Source organism: Oryzias melastigma, linkage group LG9, assembly GCF_002922805.2.
Source record: "Oryzias melastigma strain HK-1 linkage group LG9, ASM292280v2, whole genome shotgun sequence".
NCBI classification, from domain to species: domain Eukaryota; kingdom Metazoa; phylum Chordata; class Actinopteri; order Beloniformes; family Adrianichthyidae; genus Oryzias; species Oryzias melastigma.
The window spans coordinates 18,135,420-18,155,269 of NC_050520.1; the positions used below are offsets into that span (position 1 = coordinate 18,135,420).

Below are 19,850 nucleotides of genomic sequence, written 5' to 3' on the forward strand. Positions count from 1 at the left end.
GTCCGCATCCATCTGTGAGTCAGGAAAGGGAAGCATCATCTCATCCCGAGCGACAGTGATTCAAACACCTGGAACTCAGACATGCTTAGACGAGGAGCCGTGAGCGCTCCACTTCCTGTTTCCACACTTTTTGGAGAGGATTTCTGTTTGAATCAGCAGTATTTTCTTTTGTGAAAATGTTAATAAAAATGACAAATCCAGCTTTAAGAACGGGGTTATTTTAAAAATAGAAGTCCTTTCCACTTCTCAGAATTAGGGGCAAAAACACTGCACTTGTCCTCTCTTAAATCATCAAACGTTCACCATAAGGGAGCCTGAACATGAGCACGCTGGCTCCCAGCAGCAGTTTGTTTAGGGATAGGTCAGTTTGGGTGTTTATTTTCGAAGATTCTGAGCATGAAAATTAAGGAAAAGCACAAAAATCTGTGGGAAAGAGTCTTTTTTGCTGACAGGTGAATTCATTCGAGAATCGCCTCCTCCCTGTGTATGTTTATCATATATATGGTCACTGCCAACTTCATCCTTTTGTTTTTAGATAGCTGCTCTGATTCCTCTGCCGTGCATCCTGCGTCCTGCAGGAAAATGCGTCCATTGTCTTCTGCATTGCGGAAAACAATGCATGACATGTGGGCCACTAGAGTTGGGGTTTTATTTTCATGTGACATTCATCCTGTTAGGCGGCTCTGAACGATGAGTGTCCCATGAAAATAAAACCCCAACTCCAGTGCCAGTGGCACTGGAGTTGGGGTTTTATTTTCATGGGACACTCATCGTCCAGAACCCTGCAGGACTAGATTTAACCCGCAGAAAAGCTTGCTGTGACCACAGGCTGTGGGGTCACTCGTATCCCACACTTCCACGATGCGGATCAACTCCAGGATGGAAACAAACACACGCCACAAGTTCACATGAGATTTGTTGAAGTTCTTTAGCAGACACTAGTAAAAGATGATGGAGCTTCAGAGACGGTTCGGCTCCACTTTTGGAGCTGCTGTACAACGTTGGATAAGGATCTCCGAACCCGTGTGGAGCTTAATGAACTTAACAGTCGGAAGGTCATATGCCGGTTTCTGCTAATCCCATTCCTACACTTCTGTTCGAGGTCTACGCACTCTTATGTTACCCGTTTAATCCTCTCCATGGCAACCAGGGAAGAGCACTTTTTCTTTATCTTGGCTGCCACAGTTATTTACATATTTATAAAATAATAATCAGTCGGTGTCCCAGATTTCTTGGAAGAGGAGCTGAGAGGACGTTTGTTGTGGGTCATTTGAATCAATGGAACAAAGCTGGGGGGGGGCCTTTGAGGAAATGGCCTCCTGAAAGTAATGACTGTAAATTATCAGCTGGTTTTGGAGCTAGAAGAAGGAGGAGTGTGTGGGGTGTTATCATCTTCTCCTCCCTTTGAATCGTCCCTGGGGCTTCTTGCGTGTCACTGTACAGAACCTGCAAGACCAGTCGGATCTGCAGGTGTCGGCTGCCGTAACACAGGTGCATCAGCCTGCTGGCTAAGAGCGAGACTGCTTTACTGTCTGTCAGCTGCCGTGAGCTTCCCTTTAAAGACTCACGCTGATGAAAATGGAGTTTTTAACATGTTCTTGTAGCTTTTTTCTGCCGATGGAGGACAAATATAGAGAAAACTGAGTTCAAAAAGTCTGTGTTATTGAAATACAGCATTCTAACATTCACAAAATTGATTAATTTTACTTTTTAAAAATGATTTTAAATATCTCAATGAAGTGTCACCTTTAATTTGTTAGAGACTTGCAGCAGATCCGCTAAAGCAGCCGAGTAGAAACTATAATATCTCTTTCTCAGACTGTCCTTTCTATGAAGTTTACTTCCTACTGATTTGAAATCTGTTATTACAAGTTTTAGCCTTATCTAAAAAAAAAAGAAAAGCAAAGTTTGTTTTTTAACAGGTTGATTTGGCAAACTTTTTTTTAATGCACCCTTGTGTTTTTAAACTGACTTATGCAATTTTGACATTGACTGCTTTATCTATTTCTAGTATTTTATTCTAATTTTTACAACTTTTTGGGAGGAATTTATGAAATAAAAAAGCACATTTAAGGACAAATGTTGCAAAATAGCTTCTGCTGGGCATGGGACTGCTGTTTGTTGTACGTCTACAATTCAATTTAAATTTAATATCTCTTCTTTCTCAGTAAATAAATTCAATTTGCTATGAATGTGTAGCAGACAAAAAGAAATGCTGTTGGAAAGACGTGTAACGTAGAAGCTACAATCAGTGGGCCACATCTCCCTGATCTACTTCTGATGGGAAGTGGGGACGGGCTTACTTTTCTTATGATTTAGGCTAAAAATGGCATAATCATAACTAAAAAAACCACCAGGAACGCTTTTAAAAGAGCTCTAAAGTTGATTTGAGTGGCTCTTTAATTATTTCTGAAAGCTGTCGTCCCAGAATAGAGAAATGTGACATCTGTATCTGCAAAAAAAGATTCTTTTGGACAAATCTCCGCTGTCAGCAGGAGCCGGCGGTGTGTGTGGGATGAGCTTCTTCTGTGACTGTCCCCTCTCCCTGGTGAACCAGAAGCATTCACACAGGTTTAAAATACGCCAGTGGTCCAGCCTGGCTGATGAATGGGGCCCCTGGGTCTTTGTTTCATGGCTCTCCAGATCCCTTTGTGCATTGGCGAGGGATCAGCCGTTACAGTTGGATAGAAGGAGGGGGGATAAATCCCCAGTTTCTCCTTACACCTCTGAGATGGGCAGACTCTTTATCAACAAGGGAGCCACTGGAAAATAAATGCATTCAATATTAATGATGTGTGGAACATAAATGAAATCATTTGTTAATTTTCCATGAGGACATCCATCATCAGAAATCATTTCCCCCCCTCTTCCTGCACTCAAGAGTTTGAGGGAAAATTGCAGGTACAAGTTTTTGCACGCAGCGGAGCCTCCTCTGAATGCACCTCCCGTTGCTGCATCGCTGCAGTGATTATCAGCGATTGCAGGCTGGGGTTTGAGGTTTATGATCTTAAAACCTCTGTACACCATGTTCCTCGACGTCCCTCTCTTCCAGAAGAAGCTTCACTTCAAACATCTGTAGTTTCTCTGCCTGTCATTTTGGCAGAGCTTCACCAGCATGACTATTTTTGTAGAGGAAGTGAGGCTTTTGAAGGGCCCAGCATTAAACGCGGTCTCAGTAAACAGACGCATGAGTTATCTGCACCACTGCAGCAGTGCAGCAGGCAATTATTAGAATAGCATCAGGAAGTGCAGATAAAAGTTTTTCTTGTCTGGATTCTGGTCTAAAAGCTTTTTATATTTGTTATTTTAACAAATAAAATAAAAAAACCAAACTTTTCTGTTATTTGAGTTTGTCATTAGAGGCATTTGTTGATATGAAACTATGATTCTATCAGAGTATTAACACATTTAACCCTATTTTAAACTCCCTAGACACAAATTTAACCACGCCAGATGAAAGTTTATTTATCTTTTACAATTAACTCCTTTTAAAGACCATTTATGTGAAATAAAAGCAGGAGTTATGCAACAGTTTCATTGTACGACTGTTTTAATCCATCATTAGATAAATTACTATAAAATCTAACTTTGTTGATTTATTTATTTTTTATTCCTTTTAAAAAATTGACATCAATTTAAGGGTTTTCCTGGTAGAATGGTGTATATTTATTATTTTTAATGTTTATTTTCAGTCTCTCAAGTTGTTTATTTGTGTGCCACCAGGTTTGATATATATTAGTTTATTTACCACTGTTAAAGTGATTCAGTTTTTGTGTGACTTGCATTGACGCCGCTTTTCTCCAACTTTTTTAATCAGCTTCAGCTCTCAATCAAGTTGTTTTATCAGTGATACTTAAGACAGAATTAAGTTCAAACATCAGCCGGTGTGAGCTTTTCTCTGTGATGGAGAGACTGAATAAATGAAAGCGGTATGTTTGCAGGCGACCAGCTAAAGGTCGATCTGTCTTTGTGCACGTCAGATGTGATCTGTCGCTGTGGTGTTTGTGTGTGAGGTGAGTGATCCAGCAGAGTTCTCTGCTCATCCTATAGTGGAAAAGGTCTGGATAAGGGATTGATGGCGTGTTTTTCTCCTTTCCCTCAAAACACCTGATATTTATGTGATGGATTGCAAAGTGAAATTCTCCCCTGAGTCTAATGCTTCCAGTTTTTTTGTGTTAATTATTTTAAACTTGTTCAGCTGTTTCAGAGTCTAGTACCACAGAATGCCTCATGGCGACTTTTTATGTTTAGTGACAAGAAGAGGCTTGAGCGTGAAGTTCTCACTAGATCAAGTGCGGTTTCATTTCACATCAATTATCCTCTTTTGGCTGACTGCTTCGGGTGTGTCTTTGTTTTTAGAGCAGAGCTACACGTGTGTGCCTGCTCAGTTTGAGAAATGCTTTCAGTTCGTCAATCATAAACAACTGAAGACAGATATCGTCAAAGTGAAGGTTTACCCGAGACAGAACTGAGCATTTCGGAGCTGACTCCCTCAGGAGAGAGTCATTTCCTGAAGTCTTTTAAACATCATCGGGCGGATGTTGATGTTTTGCCTTCCAGCTTGCTGTCGTTAACATCAGGGCATTCTTCAGTCTTATCTATCAGATCGGTCCATTTTGGTTAGGGGAGTTCAGCCTTTATTTATTCATTTTATGACTCTTCCCTGGTTAAACAGTACGTTTCTCATACTGAAAGCTCCATCGTTACACTGGACAAAATGTCAGAACACAGGATGTTTTTCCCTTTATTATAAGTGACAAAAATCTACCAATATATCTAGTAGCTTTTGTTTTGCTAAGAGTTCTTAAAATAAGTTGTTCTGGCCTTTTGGGGACTAAAATGATGTTTCATGTCTTAAGATAAGCTTGTATTGCACAAAAACGAGTTTTCTATATGTAAATTGGGTATATATCCTCCTAAGTACAGTGCATCTACTTTAAAACAATCCAACTATTCCTATTTTTAGACCATATTCATCTTAAAGTAAGACTAAAAATATATGTTTTAAATTAAATCTGTCTGAAAGACCCACTCCATTGTCTTTATTGTTATCATATAGAAAAAAAATAGGCTTAAAATGGCATTTCTGAGTATTTTTTTTACTCAAAATTTTTGTGAATCGCGACAAGACAAAATAAATGTGGTTTGGAAAAGCTTCTAAGTGTGATGTAAGTGCTACAGGCTAAAACCTCCCTGCTCCTCTAGCGTATTATGGATCCACTTGCAGACAAATAGATCCAAGTGCGTCTATTTTTTTTCGCTCATCTGAGCTGGATCAAAACTTCACTGCTTGATAACTCTGATATTGTTCACCATTTTTGTTGCACAGCTCATGTTAGATTGGGGTTGTGGTAGAAAATGTAAATAGATGGATGATGGGAAGTAGATGAGGGCTTACTTTGCACCAACGAATCAGAAATAAATTTTTATTGAACTCCTGCTGCTCTGAAGGAACTATAAACGACATAATTAAAAGCCCACTGGGAACGTTTTTACAATAGATCAAAAGATAATCTGTTTTTCAAGAGATTCTGACTTAAGATATTAATGATGAAAAGTTACTAGTTAGTTAGTTTTGTCTTAAATTAAGACTAATATGATTTCAATACTAAAAACTAAACAAATATTTAATCAGATTGTGTGTTTTCTGTTGTGTATTGCTGATTCTCAGGACACCATAAGGATTTTGGATTCATCTTCTGTTCACAAGTGCAGCTTTTTCAGGCATGATGGACTCCTCCTGGCCCACATGCTTTCCTCCCGTGATTTTTCTTTCTGTCTGCTACCTCAACTGTAAAGGGAAATGCTCATTTCCAATGCCTGCTCCCAGTCTGATCCCTTTCTTTTTTTGAAGAGGTAGAGATTTGTTGCAGCAGCACTTGCAGATCTCACATGCACTCCTCACACTCTCTTAGGTATTCCCTCTTTGACAGTAAATCCTCCAAGCACTCCATCAGCTCTCTCGGTTCTGGTCTAATTCTTTGTTAATTTTTCCACCGAGAGGTGACTGAAACTCCCTCTTCTGAGAAACCAGGTGCCCCATGCCTTGAAGCACTCTCATATATCCTGATTATGTTCCTTTTTTATGCACGTGTGTGCCAGACTGACTGTACGCATGCATTGTTTTCTTCAGACTCTGGGAAATGATTTACAGAGATTCTGGCTCAGAGGAAAGCAATGAAAGGATTTCAGGTTCATAAAAGCATTTATGAATGTTGTCCCTCTTTCAGTCCGTCTTGATTGTTTGTGTCTGCAGCAGTCAGGCTTCCTCAGGAGCAGATGTTAATCTATTTCTGCACTGATGTAAGGAGTGGCTTCTGTTGCCTTAAAAGGGAAAAGTAACTTGTGGGATTGACATGAGTGAGTTTAAAACATCGATCTGATCTGGATCCCAGCTATACAATCCACTCTGGAAATGATTATCTCATGAGGAAAATCTCAGCACCTGACGTCTCCTAAAGTGCTCATCTGACATGTTAGTGTTCTCAAAGAAGAATTCTTTAAGGAAAACAGCAAGCAGGCTGACCCAGTGGGAGTCAAAGGGTCAGGCCTTTGCTTGAGAGGTCATTGTGCTCCCAGACAAAAAGGGTGTGGGAAGGTCAAGTTAGAGGTCCTTCACAAACCAAGTCCTGACCTTTTGACTTTGAGAGCACAACAGAACTGCTGGTTGAAATAAATCAAATGTCTCTTTGGAATTTTATCCTAAAATTCCACTTTTTTTATCAGTTTTAGAATCGTCTTTTAATTAGAATAATGTCATTTCAATTTCATAAGAAACTTCCCTCTTAGTTGTGGGCGGTGGCATTGGTGCAGAGTAAAAGTAACCCGATTTCCTGTCGTCCATCTGTTTACACTCTCTCCCACTAGCTTACAGCCCCTCACAACTAACCTGACATTAGCGGTGCAACAAAAATGGCGAGCAAGATTGGAGCTATCCAGCCGTACAGTTTTGATCCAGATATTGATCTATTTGTCTCAAGTGGATGCATCAGAATGGAGCTTGTGGCCTCCCATTGTAGCACCTATGTCACATCTACAAGCTTTTTCAAACTATTTTTTTGTCTGCACCTTTTAATTAAAAAAATACTCAGAAATAAAATTTAAACTTAATTTTCTTTTGAGAAAAATGCTACAAGAACACGTTGGGAACATAAAAACATGATTTTTTTATGAAAGTGAGTTTTTAAAGACTTTGATTCTTCTATTTCTAGTGATAAAAATGTGAAATTACAGCAAACAACTGTGATGAAATTCAGCTCACTGCCGGCTTTCTTAACAGATTTCATTCATTTTTACAAGGCCCTCATTTGGTTTAGTTTATTCCAGTTTTAAAATCCTTCGTGAGACCAACTTTACTTGGATGTGAGTTTTCAAAACCCAGAAATCAGAGGTTGATTTTGAATAATTTAAATAGTTAATTTCTTTATTAAAAACAACAGCTTTCATGAAAGAAAATCCATGATTAGAACTTTTTTTTTAAATAAAAAAATAAAGTTTCTTTAAAAATGAAACTTCTTGAGGTGTTTGAAGCAATTCCCGAGAAGACGGCCACTGCTAAGTTTCTTTAAAAAGCACAAGAAGGAGCTTAATAGTTCTGCTTGTCTTAAAGATAGAAATTCAATTGAAAATCTTGCCAGTTTCACACAAAAACCCCCATTCAGATACTGTGTCTTTGTTGCTGTTGTACCTGAGTGTGCTCTGTAAAACGGGGCGCATTATTCATGTTTCAGACAAATCTGTGCTTGTACGTTGTTTGCTTTGCTTCCTTCTACATAGGTGAGGGGCCAGTTTTCCTTTTATTCTCGGTTTTAAACGTAATCCTGTTTCCGTGCAGCTCTTGGTGCTGTGAGCTGATTCTGTAATGGAAAACTCAACTTGTAGTAGCTCTATAAATGTCAGCCACCTGGAAAATTTTAATAATAATGATAATAAAACGCTACTTCCATGTCTGGATCATTAAGAATAAGGAGACTCAGTCACATTTGCACGTGTTTTCTTTTCCTCATAGCTGCAGATGTGGGTGTTTCTCCATCACCAGCTGGTTGGGATTACTGGTAAACCGTGAGCGAGTCTCTAATTGGGCTTGATTGATTGAACCGTTTCAGATAGATTTTTTTTTTTGTGGTTTTCACCTCCATAGGTCGCTGTTTTATAAGAGTGAACTCAAAGCAAGCCGTTGCACGCCCTTGTAACATTGAAACAGTTGCATCTCGTGTCAGAAACAGTTCTTGGGTAATCATTTTCTGATGAAAGTCGCTTATCGCTGTTTTCAATCTGTGTGAGAGCGGTTGAGCCAGTGGCGCTTCTTAACCTCCCCATCCAGTTTGTGGATCTGAAGGATGGCTGCTGTTAACAGGTGTGACTGCAGCCACTAGAAATGCTACAGTCTCAGCCGTCCAGACTGCTTGATGACTGCTCTCCGACAGTCATTAAAGGCGCTGACAGCTCGGCGACGTCTTTATGATTAGATCTGTGTAAAACACATCAGTAATGCCTCATTTCTGACTCACTTCTGTCTGACTCAAACAGATGTTCTACACCTCAGCGTTGTCATTTTGCAGACAGTTGGAGAAATGGCGGTCAGGTTTAGAAAAAAACGACATGAACACTGGTTGTCAGGTGACGCATTTAACTGCCGTGAAGCTCGATTTCCACACAGACAGGCTGGACTTTGTGTCTTCAGCCTCTTTAATGGTTATTCTGCTTTGCTTGGCAGCCGTCCACGTTGAAGGTGTGTTTTGTTTGCGTGGGTTGCACCTCTCATCGGTTTCCTGCACAGGTTTAATAGCTGGCCTGGTTTTCCTCTGCCCTGATTCACACATGTAAAAGTCAGTTATGTGTTGTGGCGCTGTGCCAGCCAGATTAGCTGGTCAAATTCAAATTTTGCAACCAATCTGAGCAAAAGTACTCTGCCCTCCGCTGCTGACTGGCTGATTCAAATGATGTCACGTGCTTCAGGAGAGGTCAAATTTTTGTACTTCCTGTCATCACACCAGGAAGTTTAAGATTTGTTCTCAGTTTAAATCTCAGTTGCTCCGTTTGAATTGGGATACACAACACACGCGTGATCCTATGGAAACGCGTCATGGTTTCGAGGTTCTGAGCTGTTCTGTTCTCAGTGATGGAAAAATAAATCAATCAGTCGTAAAAGTTGGCAGTGAAAGTAAAAAAAACTTGGGATCACGTCATGACATTTACTCAGCACTGAGCTTGACGGTGTGGTAACAGACGGATCTCCCGAGTGTTTACTCAGCGTGACTGTGTGTCTGGCTGTGAGGCCTGACTTAAAAAAAGAATAAAATGTCTCCATCTCATTTATTTTGCTTCTTTAACGTCAGATTTTTTGCCACCGTTACTCCCAGCTGTCTTATCGTCTCTTCTGGCGAGGATTCAAACCCGGCTCCTGATTGCTCCACTTTACCACAGTTTTTTCTTTGTTAGTCAGCAGGAATGTGAGGAATGACCTGCACACGGCCTGGCCCTTTCCCACCCAGCTCGTATTTGCCCATTTTTAGGCATATCCAAATGTGGATTCCTTTTATTTTTCTTTCTTTCCTCGTTGTCATCCACGACTCTCATTACACCCCACCTCTTCTCGGCTATTATTTTTCCAGTCCTCTCAGAGCTCTTCCTCATCCTAACTATTCTTTTCAGTCAGCTCAGCACTCGCAGTGCCCACAAATTACAGTACGCATAAGAATCCCTCTGAGCCAGTGTAGTTCCAGCTGCATACTTTGTAAAACCACAGCCAGGCCTCAAAACTCCAAAGCCCTCTTCATTTCTTGTGACAGCCTCCTCCTCTCCATCCTTCTGTCTGCGTCCGACCACGAGGCCCGACAGCACGCAGGGCTTTGGTTTAACGTCTACATCCAGCTATCCTTTATGTAGGCGGCAGCTGGCAAACAACGGTTTGCGCTGCTCATTTCTGCATGTGCTGACAGGTTCAAACCGTTGACCGGAGCAGAAGAGTTCCCCCGGCGGAACAGAAGGGGGCTCCCTCCGCCCAGCTGAGCTCCGAGCTGTCACTACCTTAGAGCGTGTGTGGCTTGTTGAGGTGGTGTTTGTGTTCAGGTGTGCTTTCATAGTCTTTAATCACTCTGGGGGGAAAATAACCGCAGCTTTTGGTCTTTTTGCAGCCTTGTTGCTGTCTGAGAGGGAAAGACGCCTAAATAACAGGTTGACCCAGAGAGCCGAGCAGCAGCTGTTGCTGGTTCTGATCTTCGACTATTTGCTCAGTTACCTGCCTTTCTTTCTTCCTTATCCCGACTAGCAGTAAGAAAAAGAGTGAAAATGATCTTTGCATTGGTAAAAAAAAAAACTGCCTCAGTGCATGCTTGACTTCCTGGCTGAGGAAGAGAAGTTTTTCTTTGGAGTAAACTTAATTGCAGAGGATAAATTCAAATGATCCTGCTAATCAGATTAGTCATTATCTTATTATACTTATTTATAACTCAGATTTATTTTCTAATCACCTTACTGTTTTCTTTAAGTCCCACTCCGATTATCTTTTAATCTATTTTAAAAGTGTTCCCAGTATTTTTTTTAATAATTATTTTTATTATGATAATGCTGTATTTAGCCAAAATTAAAAAAACTTGTGCATGTATGAAAGCAGAGCAGGGAGCTTGTGGCTAGCTTCTACATCCCACCTACAAGCTTTTTCAACTGCATTTTTTTATCTGTTTCTGATTCCCAACAATTCCCAAGGAATCCTCAGAAATTCATTTTTAATCTTAATTTTCTCTGTCTTCCATCACAATTCTATCACAATTTTCACTGGAGTATGTCTTTAAATGTACAAAACGTCTGTGCAGATCCTCACAAATCTCACCAGTGACTTGTTTTTGCAAGCAACAAGTGATTTGCGCTCACGCATTGTTTATGTTTGTCTTCACGGTGCAGCTGGATGGAACGGTGGATCTGGACGAGAGGCACCTCATCCGTTCAGCCATCAGGGAGCTGAGGAGGAGGGAGATCGAGGACCTGGAGGCGGCCCTGGCCAGCAAGAGATTTCGACCCACGCGCCTCAATCAACAGGAAGACAAAGAGAACCTGCACAGGTGGAGCCACACACACATAGAAGTGTTTCGGGGACAATGTTTCATAAATCAAGTGAGCTGGAGATGCTGGGGAAACCCAAAATCCAGATGCACCATTCCTCAACTCCAGGAGGACAAATCCATACAGGGTTGAAATCAGTAGGGACATCTGCATGAAATTTTCCGTTATCCATCATCTGTGCTCAAATTTTCCCTCATTAGCTCCCTGTGAAAATAGTCATCGTAGAGATGAGTTTATGGACTTTTCTTAACCTTGTCTGTATTTTTCCACTTTATAAACAACTCCAAATACCTGCCATTCAGCAGAGATAAACTGATAGCTCAGCTGTAATGCTAAACTCCTGTTTGGTGCACGCAAATCTTTGCTGTCAAATACTATAAAACCAGAACTAACAAAGCTGGCATGAATAAAAAATTCAAATAAAATAATTCATTTTTTTTAAATAAAGGTTTGTTGGTATAATGGATAAATGGAGTACTAAGCTGCTGTTATAAAGCAAAGGCCAACTCTTTTATAAAGATGGGAAAATTCCAAGCCTTTTCCTACATAATCTCCTTCATCCCTCGGTGATGTCATTTACAAAAACATGAAGGATAGCTAACTAAAGCTGCATAATAAAGCACACCTTCTGTCGCACATCCACGCATGTATTCATAATTCAACTGAGAGTTGCAATATTCCTTTCAGTATTTAAAACAAACTAGATAAGACTAAAAGAAGACGGGTGAAAGCAGCATGTTTTACTCATTGCTGCATTAGTTTCTCCTCATCGATTCTCACTTTAGGGGTGTTATGTGTTTATAGTTATTGGGGTTTCACCGTTGCATCAGCGTGTGAAATTCTTATATTTTGTTTGTTGATGACACTATAAAACGTCCCCCATCATCTGTGGCTTCCAGCTCAGAATCCAGCGACAACTTGGACACCCTGTCGCAACAACTGCAGTCGATCCAGGACATAGATGAACTCACAAAAATGGTGAATATTAAAATACACACAATTACAATAACATCAGGAGGGGAAAAAATCCTCTTGTTTTAGTCAAGTTTTAATGTATTATTTTGTAGCTCCGCTCTTCCAGCAAGTATGAGGAACGGAAGATGATTCGAGCGTCCATCAGACGGATCCGGGACCAGCAGCTTCAAGGTGAGAATCTTCCCTTCCGTCCAATCTGACACAGCTCATCTGACAGATTTAACTTTACAACAGCAAATGAGACATGCTGTGTAACATAACTGTACCAGGAAAAAAAAACATCATTGAATCCCTTTTTTTTACTGAACCATTTTGCTTATTAGTCTCACTTAAGTTTATGAGCAGTAAACTGGAATATTTGGAAAAACGTGATAAAAGATAAAGCAGAGCAATTTGGCCAACAGGATGGCTTGTAAACCCTGATTAAGGTTGTTAAACAGCACTTCCAGTTCATTACAGATTAGGTGTTGAAAGATTTTTTTTTTTATTTTTAGTTTACATTAGTGTGTTGACCATGAAAAGTGTGTTTCTACCTTTTTATAGCTACTACCACCTCTACACCTACAATGTTAAATCAGATAGAACATTCCTGTCATTACTTTGTGCTGTCTGTTCTGTGAGAGGCGCCCATCATTCTTATAATGCATCAGCTGTGTAACACACAAACATATAAACCATGGATTGGTATTGACCCTCACACTTCAGGCTGATAGTTTATTGTGTTCTTGCTGTAAATGGATGTTCTGTATGTGTTTAAGGACCAATAGAACAGGATATAACCTCTGGTGGACGCCGCTTGGAGCCTGAGAGTGTGGAGACCCAGAACAGCAAAGGGACCAGGGTGAGTGAAAGAAAAAAAATACGTTGATAGTTGCAAGCGCAACATCGCAAAATCCTGGAGGGACGGACTTATATGAAACTTTTGATTCCAAAGGAGGTTATTTATGCGGTAATTTAACAGGAAGGGAACGCAGCCGTAGGGCTGGACAGAAAGGCCACTACGCACTCACAGCGAGCCTGCATGGAGAAACTTCATCAGCTCTTCATTTCTAAATTTAGGCACAGGCCGAGACAAATTGATTTTTACATTTTCTGCTACGATGAATTAAGTTGACAAGTTTGAATCGTTTTTTTACCGACTCACGAACAATTATTACGCCCTTTATTTTTATATACATATGTATATACATATGCATGTATATATATATGTGTACGTGTGTGTATATATGTGTATACATATATATATGTATGTTTTTTTTTCTCGCATCTGTAACCCTTGTGGTTTTCTTGCTGCCACACTAAGAATGCAGAAAACAACAACACTGCAACACTGGGTTTTCTTGAGTTATGTCTGCGGCCTTACTCTGCAAATGCACACAGCAACAAAGCACTGGCCTCTATCGCCACAAAGTCAGGAATGTGTGTTGTCTTCCAGCCCCCATGCAGGTTTCTCCAAAAATGAGCAGAAAGATTTAATTTGCTTTGACACTAGTGTTTAGTGAAGGCAGTAAATAGTTGTTGTCAGGGGAAATGTCACACAGATCTCTCCACATGTGTCTGAACCCTTCTTTAATGGTTTTGCTCACATCTCTGTTAGTTGACACGCCCTCTAGTGGCTGTTTGGTAGATTACTACAGTCTCAAGGGTAGACATTAGGTATAGCTGTGTGGTTTTTATGAGACAGATGTTATCTTATCTGCAATTTTTTTCCTTTCTGATGATTTCATGTGGTAGATAAGTTTCTTTGAAGTAAAACAAAGTTCATTTTTTCTGCAGTAGTCGTCTGTATTGAGACACATTTTGTATGGGGAAAAGCCTCACATTTCTAGACCCCAATTGCCTGGGGAGAGTTTCTTTTAGTCAAAAATTATTTTACATCAAGCACTTTAACAGAAAAAATGTCTTGTCATTTTGAAAAATTTATTTAGTAAATTTTATTTATTTATTTTGCAAATTCTTGCCGTTCTAAATTGAAACAAATTCACAGTAAAATGACCTAAATTCATGTTTTGAGTTCCAGTCATAACTGTGCCAACTGTAAACAATTTGAATAAGTAAATTTCTTTTGGTTTTCAGCCAAATGTTTCAGTTTTGGTTTAAAATTTGTAATTTGGTGCATCCGTGTTACTGTCATTTCAAAACTATCAAATTTCCCTAACTGGTGTCACAGTAAAGGGATAAAACGACAGAGCTTGAGCAACGGTGCCATTGTTGTTGCAGCTTTTCTTCGTCTCAGGATGTCGGCCAAACAGGATGCTCTGACAATCAAGCCACTCTGCCTCCTCTTGGAGTAGGACAGCTGAATCGCTCTGTGGTTGGGATCTTTGGCCCCCCAGCTGTGGCCCAGTTATCTTGTCTGTGCTGGAATGGGGATGTGGCCAAGAACAACATCAGCTGGCAGCAGCGGGGGCTCCCTGCACTCACATCAGAGCGGCGGATCTCTTTGAGCTCTTTTGCATTTGTCTTCTGGATGATGGTGGTCCGCGATAGACCTCCACATCAGACAGAGGCAGCAGTCTCATGAATGATGGCGGTGCTCTAAAAGGTTTTTATTCACTAGACGAATGAGGCAATTGGTTTTAAATTGAAAGCATGCTTTTTAAGACCTTTGCAGTCCGACTCCGATCATATTTTGATCTACCGTGAAAGCATTCCCAGTTGTCTTTTAATTATGATTATTCAGTTTTTAGCTAAAATCTAAAAACCTGTCGTCTTCTAGGACATAGTTTCTGCGGAGCAGCAGTAATTAGTTGAAAATTCATCTTTGAGCAATGAGCGGAACTGTTGGTGCAAAGTAAGCCTGCCCTGACTTCCCATCATCCCTTCATTTACACTCTCTCCCACTAGCTTACAGCTCCTCACAACCCCAACCTAACATTAGCGGTGCAACAAATATGGTGAGTAATATTGGAGCATCTAGCCGTAGAGTTCTGAGCCAGATGCCAACTCAAACAAGGAAAACTAAGGCGTTAATTGATCTATTTGTTTGTAAGTGGGTGCATCAGTGCAGGGAGCTTGTGGCATGCCCACTGTAGCACCTACGTTATTGCTACAGGCTTTTTCCAACAGTAACTTTTCATCTGCTCCTGATTTACAATGATTTGGAAAAATAAATACTCAGAGATGGTATTTTAAGCTGAATTTTCCTTATGTGTCCTCTATCATAAAAAAAATGGCACAAGAACATGTAAAAAGGACCAAAAAACTAAATTTTCCAGGCTGTGGGTCGTTAATAGAAAAAGGATGACATGAATCTGAAATTTACTTTTGGTGAAAATTCTGCTCTTTTGGGGAAATTCAAGTAGTACCAGCTCTTAAAAGTATTTGTGTTTATTTATGGGTATGTAACCAACAGAAGTACAAAAGATAAAAGGTCAAAGCAGTGATAAACTGTGTATAAGTAGTTAATGTGTCAACCAGGAAACCTATTAACCTGTAGGGAGGTGTGTGAGTGTGAGAAAGTAAAGATAATGAGTGAGAGCGCGTGTGATGGGGGTCAGATCCCTCTGGAGACAGAACGGGAGGGAGGGGAAGTCAAGGGAGTGGCCTGTTGGTATTATGTGTGTGTGGTGTTTGTGGTGGCGCGAACGTTTTGTGTGTGAGTGTGTATGATGTGGCTGAGGGAGTAAGGCGGCTGCATAGCGGATGTCCTGACTCTGAGAGGGTTGCTGCTGAGAGAGGAAGAGGGACAGTCTGTCTATTGAAGAAGAAGAAGAAGGAGGTAAATGTTCCTCTGGTTTTCCAGCTGCTCCATCTCACAGATCATTTGCTTCTGTTTGTTTTTTTGTAAAATGTCTTTTATTCATTTAAAAGTTTTTCCTTCTGAGTCTGCTTTTGTTTTTTTGCTGTTTTGGAAAAATGGGATGTCCTAGCCACTGTTTACATTTAAGGTTTGTGTACATAAAAGTTTATTGCTCTTTGGTTTTTATGATTCATGTAATGGAGTTAACTGAGCAAGGAAAACAGACTTCTCTATCTTCTGCAACAAACAGAAGATAAAGGGTAAAGCTTGCTGCTTTCATTTTAATTTTAATTCATTGAGTCTGGATGTTTGGATGCCGCCTAGCAGAGCTCAGGTAGGCTTCTGTCAGGCGCCTGTTATGCTGCTCCAGACAGAATTTTGTGTTGCAAGAAGTGACCTGTGAAAAGAGCCGCTTAACCCCCTAAAACCAGGACTAGCTTTGGCAATAATTAGGGTTTAGCCGACTTTAAAGTGTGCGGTGTGAAGAAGAAACAGCAAGAAAGGAAGACCAGAGAGCACGGCTAGATAGGTATCTGATGATTTAGCAGAAAGTGGAGCGAGAAGTCTCTTTAGTCCAGACTACGTGGGATTTGGAGATGATTACTACCGTTTTGCAAATATTGGAGCCAAGCCGAGTTCGTGGTTCCTCGGGCTGCTGTAATGGAAAGTGGGCCACAGGGTTTAGACTCTTCTCCTCCACGTGCCGGCATGGCAGACTCAAATGCTCTGGCCTCAGCGGTGGTGCTGTAATTTAAGTCTGATGGAGACGTGGATGTGTGCTGGCCTACGGTCAGGAGAGGATGCTCTGAGACAAATGAACTCCTGAGACCAGATGTGACGAGTCCTTCACGTGTGGATCGTCCTGACTGCTGAGGTCAGAGGGAAGCAGCTAATGACAGCATGGCATCCAGTGGCAGGTCGTCTTCTGTTGTCTCCATTACAGTTTCCACTTCATCTTCCTGCTTCACAGTGAGAAATGGGTTCCCTGTGGTTTACGGCGGACTCTGAAATGACAGCTGCCTCTGGTGAAATCAAGAATGGGGGGCTGGAGAGGAAAGGACTCTTTAATTGAGTTTGAGGCTCAAACTCAATTAGTTCCCCCTGTGACTCTTTGATTAAGTGACTCCACTGGTGTTCCATTTTTTTGTGTCCTCCCTGGTTATTTCACTATTGTGCCTTCTTCCTTTTGTTTGTGTTCTCCCACACACCAGACACTTTAATGGCTCTTTAAAGGAGCGTTTGGTTTAATTACTGTGTCCCACTGTGGTGTGGCACAATATCCTGGTGACTTTTATGGTTTTCTTGAAGAAACCAGAGAGACATTTTATCACCTCGAAGTCTGCAGCGCTTTTTCGGCTCCTTACGTGAAAAGTGCACAGTGGAAAAAATGACAAATGTGGATTTAAATAGCAACCCTTCTGCAGGCTAATGTTTCCTGGAGGATTTAAGCTCAAAAATTTGCCCCGACATTAAAAATAAATGATGTGACTGATATAATCATAGTTCTGAACCTGAGCTGCACATTCCTCTCTTCTGTTTATGCCGCTGTCTCCTGAAGCAGGGTCTGATTACGTTTTCTTCTCGGCGATTGAGCCGTTCTGACCTGTAATCTGCTCAAGGTGGGGAGAGCCACAGCCTTCACTCCTTTTACTTGTATTCAAATTTAGCCAGACGAGCATCTCAGCTCTGATCACTCTCATCTGACTCATTGATTAAAGGTCTTTTTAAAAGACTTTCATGCCTCGTCCTTCGTGACAACTCGTCTGGGATTGTTTACACTTGCAACTGTGATTGTGAAATGTCGTTCTGTTGCTGGGTGTGGAGCTTTCTTTTCTTGCCTGAAAGGGTTTGAATCTGTTGTCAGAAGCATTTTTGGAATAATAGAGCTTAAATTAGGCAAAGCTCTTTTCAGCTCAGTTCTTTCCAGGATCCACCTACACCTTTGCTGGACTTTTTTTGACCCAGACAGCTCGATTACCTGACAGATTATCAGCCGCTGTGCAGTTAATCCAGTGCCATCAAGTGAAAAGGTTTTCCGACTATAATGATTTAAAGATGTGGTTCAGGGAGGGTGCGTGGACGTGGGAGTGTGTGAGTTTGCAGACGTGATCATAAGAGGAACCTTATTTTTGCAGCTGATTCTCCTGTGGAGAAGCACAAGGTCAGACGGCAGTCAGAGGTTCAACAGTAGTGGTGTTATCTACGACTTTCCGTCTCTTCAGCTTGACTCATTTTCTTTCTCTGTATGCATAAATAGATGTCAAAAAGCTGCTGGCTTTCACTGCAGATCTTCCGATTCCACTCCTTTTTGACTGGGACTAAAAGGCTGATATGATCAGGACACAGAAAATATGAAAATGCAGATTCCACCTGGCCCAGTCAAAGCAGAGTCTGTAACAAAGTAGTGAGGAATGCACTGATTAAATCTGTTGCTTTTTTTATTTACCGTAGGTGTGCAGCAAAACAAAAAACAGAGTTTTTTTTTTATAAATTCTAGCCTAGATATGGAAGAAGTAGACCTGAAACTTGGTTTGAGTCAACAGTTGGATGAAAGATTTAACATTTGGTCATCTATTTAAAAGCACTTTGCTTTTGCACCGAAGAGCTCTGATCATTGATTTTCTTCTCGGCAGGAGGCAGGTCGTGAGAAACAAGGAGAGCTGGAGTGCCTCAGGTCTCAGATCCAGGAGCTGAAAAGCCAGCAGACACAACACAGCAGAGATCTGCAGAGTCGAGGTAAGCCACTGCCGCAAAGACAAAAAAAAAAGCCTCAAAGAGGTTTCCTGTAGAACCCAATTAAATATGTGTTGATGAGTTTTAAATCTTTATAAAATTTCTTTTTAAATTTTTCCAGTTCACTTTGCTCCCTTGAGCTTAAAGGGAAAAACACATCTTTGAACACAAGTCCCTTCAAAAAGATTTGCACAAGTCTTTCATAGTTGAAAAGGCGTCATTTTCTTTACAGGTTAATAAATGCAGCAAAGTGTACGCCCTCACACTTACATCCTATTTTCCTATTAGACTTTTGGCCTTTCTGAAATACAAACCTGTATACACTAAAAACATTACCCAGAAGGTCAGCTTTGGGTTGGATCCAATAACACACGCCAACAGTGGGGGCTTGTGTTTTATGTACATGTGACTGCAGATAGGTCTTTCTGTTGGAACAGTCCACCAAAGGAGCCGTTCTCCTCAGGTGGTGCTCAGGAGGTCATATTAGTATAACTTCCCTTAATCTCCTCATTTAACTTTATTACGTGTTTGCAGTCTCTCTCAGTTCCATGACTGCCTTATATAGTGTTGACTCATTTGTCTAATGAAGAAGTATGAATTCAAGCTCTCAGGAAGGTTTTTTTTTTAACTGTTGCCAAAACTTCCTTTTAATCTACCTTTAAAACACCACCTTTATCTTTGTTTTAGATTTTCTTCATGCATATCTGCAGCATGTCAGCTCATAATAAATGTCATGCTGTGTGGCCTGCTTTGGGCCCTGGCTTAGTTCTCTGTCCTTCACAAAGATGGGGTGGTTACTGGGGGTTTTGGGAGGGTAACCCAACAACCACACCTTTTGCTAAATAAAGCTAATACCATAACAGAAGTAAGGCTCCGCAGAGAAACATTCCACTGTTCCTGATTTTTCCACACCATACAATTTAAACTCCAGTGAAAAATAGATTCGACCACCATAGAAAGTCAACAGAGAAAGGTATATTTAGGTGAATATCAGTCAACAAAGACACTAAGGCTATGTGGTTGGGGTCAGACTGCATCGCCAATGTCTTTCAAAAAGGTTCTTTTTTGGTGAAGGGAAAGGAGCAGAAAAAAGGGAGGTGTAATTAAATGGTCGACGTCCAGACCTTTTGGTCTTAAAATAAAAGCCATTCAACTACGGAATAAACAAAAGAGCCTGTGTTGTAGCGCTTTGCCTCACTGACCCCTGGTCCAGTTGCGTGTTGCTATTAAATGATTTTACTAAACAATGAATCTGTAGGAACTCCATTAACCATCTTGATCAAAACCGTACAGCTGGATCGCTCTATTTCTCGCTGTTTTCTTCCTTTTTTGTGCTATG

At 40.8% G+C, this 19,850-nt stretch overlaps 1 protein-coding gene across 6 annotated transcripts in view; it reads left to right on the forward strand.

Moving 5' to 3' along the window:
- The window catches only part of smtnb (smoothelin b), a 42,799-nt gene that overhangs the window by 1,391 nt on the left and 21,558 nt on the right, over window positions 1–19,850 (forward strand). For 4 of the 6 annotated variants that reach the window (XM_024275423.2, XM_024275422.2, XM_024275426.2 and 1 more), the window contains exons 2-6: window positions 10,903–11,060; window positions 11,961–12,039; window positions 12,129–12,207; window positions 12,795–12,877; window positions 18,412–18,514. In XM_024275423.2, the coding sequence (XP_024131191.1) occupies window positions 10,903–11,060; window positions 11,961–12,039; window positions 12,129–12,207; window positions 12,795–12,877; window positions 18,412–18,514 (502 nt within the window). Of the gene's footprint in view, window positions 1–10,902; window positions 11,061–11,960; window positions 12,040–12,128; window positions 12,208–12,794; window positions 12,878–15,499; window positions 15,758–15,862; window positions 15,927–18,411; window positions 18,515–19,850 lie in introns of those variants that run through there. The other 2 variants (XM_036213545.1, XM_024275425.2) reach the window with 2 other exon arrangements.